At 45.6% G+C, this 8666-nt stretch overlaps 1 protein-coding gene across 1 annotated transcript in view; it reads right to left on the bottom strand.

Annotated features, from left to right (window-relative positions):
* The window catches only part of Gpd1l (glycerol-3-phosphate dehydrogenase 1 like), a 69458-nt gene extending 60856 nt beyond the window's left edge, over positions 1-8602 (bottom strand). The window contains exon 1 of the mRNA XM_004634218.2: positions 8447-8602. Coding sequence (XP_004634275.1) covers positions 8447-8493 — 47 coding nt within the window. The 5' untranslated portion in view covers positions 8494-8602. The remainder of the gene's footprint in view (positions 1-8446) is intronic.
* Positions 8603-8666: the final 64 nt, after the last annotated feature.

Here is an 8666-nt window from a genome sequence, read left to right as displayed (position 1 = left end):
AATAAATAAATAAATAAAAAAGAGCTGAGTAATCCAGAGCAAACAAACCTCTTTCTGTGCATAGTCCTAACCCCTCTCCAGCTAGAATGCTACTTTCCACCTTCTTGATACATATTTGATTGATTACAAAATAGAAATTAAAATAGCAAAACAAAACTGTCAGTTCTCATGTGTTGTTAATAGTTATCGCTTTTACAGGTACATCTGTGAATGGATGAATATAAAGTTATTCACTGCAAAGCTATTAACAGTTATTAATAACAGAAAATAATAGAAAAACCCAAATGCCTATCAAGAGGTGACCAACAGCTAGGCACAGTGGTACATGCCTGTAATCTCATTTTTTTAGGAAGCTGAGGCAGGAGGATCACAAATTTGAGGCCAACCTGGGCAACTTCACAAGACCCTGTATCAAAAAAGTAAAAAGAATTGTGAATGTAGGTGAGGAGTAAAAGAATTGTGAATGTAGGTGAGGAGTAAAGTGCTTGCCTAGCATGTGTGAAGCCCAGGTACTATACCACCACCACCACAAGCAAAATAGATAGATACATAGACAGACAGACAGACAGACAGACAGACAGACAGACAGACAGATAGATAAATAAAAATTAAGTTCCAGTAGCTACATTTCAAGCTACTATAGCTGACAGTTATGGCGGCACGCATCTGTAATCCCAGCACTCAGGAGGCTCAAGCAGGAGCAGCCCTGGGAGGTCAAGGCCACCTTGGGCTACATAGTGACAGATAAATCAAGTGAGTGTAGGAAAGCAGTGAAATTCCAACCACTTAGAAGCTGTATAACTTGGAGCACATGACATGACCTGTGTCAAGCTCCTTATCTATAAAATAAGGCTGGTAACAACACCTCAGGTTGTGAGGATTCTCAGAGATAATATAAAATGTGCTCAGACTGCCTGGTCTATGGTAAGGGCTCAACAGTCAGAGACAGCTTCCACTCTGGTAGAAGTAATTTAATCCAAATAGTATGCCTTAATAGAAGTAAATAGCCTAAACTAACTTAGCACAGATGCTGCCAGGTGCCATATGGACCCCTCTCTAGTTCACCAGCATGACCAGTCCCAGCACCTTTTGCTGCCTCAGAATCCTTCTCCATAGGGCCACCACCAATCAACCAGATCAACAGAGCCAGAGTCTGAGACAAAATCCATTTGCCATCACCACTGGTCTTGGTTCTGAAGATCAGAACCATGTTACCCAAACTCACAGAAATTCATTAATAGTAGGCTGCAGTAAGATCTATTGTTTAAAACAAGATCTTCTGGAGATTTAGAGGGTGGCTATTAACGAGACCTGAATGAGTACAAACCATTGTTTCAGGTAAATATGAATGCATGCCCACCTGATTAGATGTGACAATACAGATTTATCCATACTCATTTCTAATGTTTATATCCTAATGTTTTACAATTTTCAAACTAGCTGTATATGTACAATCTCAACAAGTAACCTGCATGGTGAAACTCAAAGAGTTCATTCTACACAAGGCACTTTCTACCACTGAATGGACCCACTTGAGAAACCAGTTTACAAAGCTTCCATCTAAGGGAATCAGATGCTTGAAGCTATCCTGTAAGGTTGTGGCAACCACAGGAATCCCCATCCCACCCTGAGGGTTCTCTGTACAGCAGCCAGTGTTCAAGTCTTTAGGTCAGAGTTAGCCTTCTCTACAGATGGAGAAACACAAGTTTTAGACCTTTGGCCCTTTGTGACTTCTAACCCTTGCAGATGTCTTCCTTGCAGCCCTGGGAAACCCAGGGAGAAACAATCAGTGAGGATATAGTTCTCTCAGAACATACATGTGTCCTGGGAAAGCACTCCTGCCACAGTGAGGAATATGAGAAACTGTTTTACTAATACAATATTTCTCAGACTGGGTTATGCTGATAAGATAAATGAGAGAGAGGTGAAATGAAAATATCAGAGTTCATCACCCCAGTAACATCTGCTACTATGAAGCACTTGTTTCCAGTTGTATGTGAAGCATGCTGGGTCATGATTAAATTGTACTCAGTTGTAAATCAAAAAAAGCTTAAAGCCACTAATTTAGAAGACCATGAGTCTCCTGAATTCCCAGACTGGAAAAGTATCAGGCAGAAGTTTAAAAGGTGCTCATTGAGCTCATAAAGGTTTTTCTTCTTTTGTTCCCCTTGGAACCCAGCCACCATGGGAAGAAGCCCGCGAAGCCTGCTGAAGGTAAGATGTGTGGCTGATCCCTCCTTTCGTGCTGGCTGAAGCAGGCCCATGCCAGGTCCCTGGATGTGGCCATCTAGGACCTAATGGCATGCTACCCTTCAGCTGTTCCCAACCATGAATGGGCCCAGCACAGACCCAAAGATGACTTCCCCAGTTTGCTCAGCCCCAACTGTGAATCCCGCCAAATCATAAGCTCCTTAATGACTGCTGGTGACAACACCCTATCAAGCAGGAATAGATATTAGATTCAGTTTTCCACTCCCAGCTTGGAAGGAAGTGGGCCCAGAAGACTCCCCATATACTCATCTTAGTTCTTGGTGTCAGCAAGGGTGGAGTGGGGGCAGGGAAAAGGTGGCTGGCCAATGAGAAAACAAGGCCTTCTCATAACATGAGAGACCTGCAGGCACTACTTAGCCCAGCAGAGGTGAGACTCTAGTAGATGTGTAACTTTCCTACCCAAGAGGACCCATGAGGTTCAACCAGCCCAGGAGTTGCTGAGATTAACAGGTAAAAGTTGGAGGTTAACTCAACAACATAAGACTTTATAATCTAAATTATGCCGTTTTCTGCTTATGGATGCAGGATAAATTGTCCTAATGGAAACTGTGCTTCAGAGTAATTTGGAAACAATTCTTTTTACTGGATGCATGTGGTGCATTTGCTTTCTAAAGTTATTTTGATGTCTACTTCACTTATAAACTATCTATTGTTAATAAACAACATTCAAAAATTCATTAAATATCAGGTGTGGCACATAACCGTGTCCCAAAAGGCTGGAAAATCATTAAATTTGAGGCCAGCTTGGGCAATTTAGTGAGACCACCCCCCCATCTCAAAATAAAAAAGAACTGAAGATATAGCTTAGCTATAGAGTGCTTGCCTAGCATGCATAAGAACTTGGGTCCAATTTGTGTTATCACACAAAAATTAAAATTCAAAGTTAATGTGCTAGATTAATTTAAAGATCAGTTGCCACAGGGGCCAGGGAGATGGCTCAGTAGAATAAGTGCTTCCCTGGTAAATGTAGGGGTCTGAGTTCAATCCCCGGTTCCACAAAAAAGCCAAAACAAAACAAAGAAAGATAAATTGCCATAAAAAAGTAAACTAAGGAGCTGGGCATGGTGGCAAATGCCTGTAATCCCAACACTTAAAGAGCGGCTGAGGCAGGAGACTCACCACAAATTCAAGACCAGCCTGAATGACACAGCAAGACCATGTCTCAAAGGGAGGGGGGATACGGTGGGACATGCCTATAATCTCAACACTCAAGAGGTTGAGACAGGACAATTGCCGGAAGTTCAAAGCTGACCGAGAATAATTAGTGAGGCACTTTTTCTCAAAGTAAAACCAGAAAATAAATAGATAATTAACTCACTATTATCATCTGCCCTGTTTCCAGGAAAAGAGATATAGTATTTACTTTGGGGGGAACTGAACAACTATTTTTAAGGCTTCATTCAATTTTAGTTCTCAAAAGTAGAATATTACATTGAAATTTTATTTAAATGCTCATCATTTTTATGTAAATGAGATTTGTCCTCAATTAAAAGTATAAATGATAATAACTTATAGAAACACAGTCTTTGGAGTAAGAAAGATCTAGGTCTGAATTCCACCTATTCACTCTTGACTGAGCAAATTTAATCTCAATCTTGGGATCTAAAATAGGGATAATTGTATGACACAAGCTTGTAATGAGCCTTAAGTAAAAGAATGTGCATACCTGCCACACAAAAGACCATCTATGAGTGGTAATTATCGTATCATTATCATTATTATTCCTGGTAGAAAGAAGAGGAAGTAGGAAAGAACACTGAAGAAAGAGCTTGGGGCCTGGGGCTATAGCTCAGTGGCACAGCAAGCACCTGCCTGGCAAGTGCAAGGTCCTGAGTTCAATTCCAGGCTCCCACCCCCCAAAGAGGTTGGGTTCAGAAAACTGCAAGTCATACCTATTCCTGGAATATTCCTTGTGGTTTTTATACTGAACAAATGGGGAAGTGATGGAAACAGGAGTTTCTGCTTTTAATTACACAAATGTTCTCAGCCCAGCCTTCTCCTAGCTCAGGTTGAACTCACGCTTAGCATCCAACTCTCCCTCCAGCTCCCAGAGCAGAGGGGTGTAAGAGCCATCTGCTGACGGGGAAAGGAGTCTTCCACAAAGGAGCAATATCAGTCCCTCAGACTGTTCTTAGCAATCTGTGCAACAAGAAGCATGACAGCAGCTGCAAGTGGGCGCCAGCTGTGGTGAGGAGCCAAGTCTCACACCCTGCATCTGCGTCAGTGCAAGGTGGGCAAAGGTTCTCCTGACCCACAGGCTGGGACAATGTCAGGATGCAGGGCTGACGTGAAAATGAGGACGGGAGACAGCAGCTCCTGCAAAACTGCAACTGACAGCCAGTTACTCACTGCTGTCCCTTCTCTCCTCAGCCTCTCCTACTGGCCCAACTCTAGCCTGTGCCATTTTGTGCCTTCATGACAGATGTGTTCTAAGACGATGAAATTGAGTGCTAACACCACATTCTCCTCCCAGATCACCTCCTGTAACCCTAACAGTAGTCTAAGCAGGTGATTCCAGTATTGTAAGAATGAAGCCATACAGAAAAGCGGTTTGTCCCAGGCCCCAGAGATGCCATGCAGGGAAAGGACAGAAACCCAGGCTACTGGCTTACCATGCCACTCTTCCTGCTATGGTCCTCCCCTACCTCCAAAGGAGGCCTGGGATATAATTTTGTTTGTTTCTTTTTTTTTTTTTTCCAGAACCAGGGATTGAACTCCGGCCCTTGCGCTTGCCAAGGAAGCGCTTATTCCACTGAGCCATCTCCCTGGCCCCAAAGAGATTATGCCATCTACTTTTTTTTTGGTGGAACTGGGGATTGAACTCAGGCCCTTGAGCTTGCCACGCAAGTGCTTATTCTACTGAGCCATCTCCCTAGCCCTGGGATATAATTTTGGACACACCCAGTACAGGCCCTGAGGTTTTAATTCTAGAACTGTATTTCTACTGTCTCTAGGTAATTTTCCCAAGGTACTGGTGAATAGATTTTGCTACATCTTTGAAGAAACTCTCCAAGCTTTTGTTTTTCCAAGTTATCTGCCATGAAAAGTCATGCAAATTAAGCAGCCCCTCCAGACCACAGCAAGCTGCAGCAAAACAGGGATCAGCTGCAGTAACAGGGCTTCTCTCTGACCCCTCCAGAGCAGAGGAGGTTCGCCAAAGGACAGAACAATGGCACGTTACGCAAGCCAGGTCCTTTCTGGCTCCCTGGGAAGCCAGCTGGATTCACTGCCAGAGATGACAAGCAACAGGAGGGGGTACTCAGTGCAGAACTTATGAGTAACAACAATTTTATTTACATATGCACTGGGAGCTATTTCATAGTCCCAAGCACAAATATCGCTTATGCAACTTTGCATTCCTGAGGTGAGGACAGTTCCGGAAAGGTAGGTCCAGCATCCTGTTTTACAGTTTTTAAAACATTCAAGGTCCTCAGACAAAAATCTGTCCTAGCCTCAAGTAATTAAATCTAGTCTCTGTGATAACTCTGAGGAAAGTATGTCTGACAACATGCTGTTTCAGAAATATTATCTACAATGTAATGTCTAACTTTGTAATGGATATCCTTTTTCTCTTGATCTTTCAATTAATCTGAGACCTGAAGGTGGGTGGCCTAAGGGCAGGGACTGTGTTGTGGGTACTCCTAGCCCCACAAAGACCACAGTACTCACCTAGGGAGACCACTGAAATGTTCACCAAGCCACAGCTCAACACTCCAAGTTGTTTTATGTTCCTGTATTCCTGAATCTCTAAGGACGTTGTGATCCTTTCTCTCTAGGACTCTGGGGTGGCTCTGGACTCTGTAGTGACAGAGAAGCCAACAACAATCCCATCAGATCTGGTAATTAATGAAGTCAGGCAGCCAGCCCAAACCATCAGCACATTTCTCAACTGCTCTGCTTCAGTATCACTGGCTAGTTCTACTCCATTTGCTGTGGCTGGAGTGGGCCAAGAAAACAATGAAATCCATCAGAGTGAAGAAGCCCTGGGCAGGCAGCCAGATCTCAGTGGAGGGTGCAGAGGTTCCTTTTAGTACTCTTCTCTTGCTAAGGCCTACACCACCAGAGCAAGCTACCTTTATCTGCTGTGGAACTGTACAGGAGAAGAAACATGTTAAAGGAACATTTTCTACATGAGCCCTTTTCCAGTAGAACGGCCAACAGTTCGGCTAACACCTCACTGACCTTGGGATCAGAGCTGGCAGAGCCAAGGCGAAAGCAAATGAGACGGTAGTGGACACATACTACTTCATTAAATGTTGTATAGAACTCTCTGTTGTTGATTAAAATTTTAGCATACAAAAAAGCATGTAATATGCTTGTCTCTGCAGGGTGGACAGAGAAACAAATACTTGTCAACATTCAGTTGGCACCTAAGGAACCCCCCCTCCAGAAAGGACAGAACAGATCGATAACACTGGTTTTTCCAGAGGAGTTAGCCAGGGGGAAAAATGTAGACAAGGGATATGTCACTATATTTTGGAGGTATTGTTTGGTTTTTAAAAACATCAATGTTCATCGGGCATGGTGGCACACACCTGTAATCTCAGCATTTTAGGAAGCTGAGGCAGGAAGATAGCAAATTTGAACCCAACATAGACAACTTGATGAGACCCTGTCTCAAAATTTTTTAAAAAGGGGGTAGTGGTGGTGGTGGTGGTGGTGGTGGCTGGGATTGTACCTCAGTGTGCGGTCCTGGGTTCATTCTCCAATACAAAAATCAAAGAAACATGAACAACAACAACAAAAACTCTGAATGCTGGACTGGGAAGTACAGCTCAGTGACAGTGTGCTGGGTTCAGTTCCTAGTACACACACCCCTGTGGGCAAGCACACATGCTCCGTGCATGTGTTGTGTAATCAAAGACAATTATAGTTTTAAAAATTAGTTTGAAGGCTGGAGATTTGGCTCAGTAGTACAGCATGTTCTTGGCATGTGAAAGGCTCTGGGTTCAACCCCCAGAACCCCTCAAAGAATTAGTTCTCAGATATTCAGTCATATTACTTAGCATATAACAAGCACTAGAGTAAGATGCCAGTCTCAGGAATTAGGTGGGGAGAAGCTGAAACAGATAATTACACAAATGATTTCAAGGTAATGATCAAAGTTAACAGTAAGGGCTCAGGGAGAGGCTTTTTGATGGAAAGTGGAGAACCAGGTATTTCCTCCAAGGTCTTTCTATGCCAAATCTTAAAGCAAGAGGACTAAGGTCAAATACCTAGGATTATTTCCCGCAGCACTCCCAGCAACCTGAAATGTGATGAGAGTTCAGACCACAGGAAAAAACAGGTAGCCACATGCACTGAAAGGGGAAGAACACCATGCCTCTTAACTTTTGTACCACTCTCTCCGATGTGGATGTGGCAAAAGGACACAATAACGGAAGAAAGCTTGAAAATGCCAAAGTTGTGTTCTGCTTCCATTCCTCCCCATGCTCCTCTACATTCACTCAAACACATTACAAGTCCCCCACGTACGTCTGATAAAGGGTACTAAGAGAGCTGACATTTATAAATGTTAAAGTCAAATAAAGCCCCAGTGGAGACGAAAACCTTTGCAAACATCTCAGAGAATTTTCAGCGTCCTTGACAACAAGGCCTGTTGGAACTTGGATTTTCTTCCTGATACACGTTAGATATGAAGATACTGGACATATCAGAAGCGGAAGTAAGAACTACACTTTCAAGGGCAGCGCCTACTCCACCCGAGATCCGGGTAGTAAGAGCCCTTTTAGCCCTCTGTGCCTCGGTTTCCCCAACACCAAAACTACAGTAAGAAGCTCGCGCCTCCTCCAATCTCTCAACCCAGGCGATCCGCGGAGGAGAATGCAGAACGCCCTCAGTGCGCTGCGCACACCTCCAGGGCGTGGCGAGCAGGTGGCCTCTGTGTGCCCGCTGCGCGGCGGCGAGGACGCAGACAGGTGCCCGCGGGCACGGTGCCCTCTCCCCTCGCTAACCCCGTGGGCGCGCGGGCCTAGCGCCTCCAGGACTGGAGCCTCCCCACGGTCTTCCCAGGCGCGTGGTGCCCAGCCTGGCCCCGAGGTCGTCCACCCTGTCACCCTGCCACGCCGTGCCGGGAGCTCGGTGCCCACGGCACGGCGGGGGCATGCAGCTCTCAGCCGCGGGGAGAAGGGGTTCTCTGGAGGCGGAGCCGCACCCCCAGCCCGCCGCCGCTCACCAGTTCCCGGAGCCCACGATGCACACTTTCAGCGGCGCCGCTGCCATGGCCAGGCCGAAATGCGTGCGGCAGCCCGAACCGCCCTCCCGGCCGGCTGCCGGCCTCAGCTCGCTCAGCCTAGCCCGCAGCGACCCCGCCCCGTCGCCGGCGCCTCGGCCAATGGCCACTGCCTCTCCCGCCCCGGCGCCGGAGGCCGCGGCTGACAGCCCCGAGGCCCGCC

The sequence above is a fragment of the Octodon degus genome, unplaced genomic scaffold, assembly GCF_000260255.1.
Source record: "Octodon degus isolate 3935 unplaced genomic scaffold, OctDeg1.0 scaffold00059, whole genome shotgun sequence".
NCBI lineage: Eukaryota > Metazoa > Chordata > Mammalia > Rodentia > Octodontidae > Octodon > Octodon degus.
This window is presented reverse-complemented; position numbering and strand designations above follow the sequence as displayed.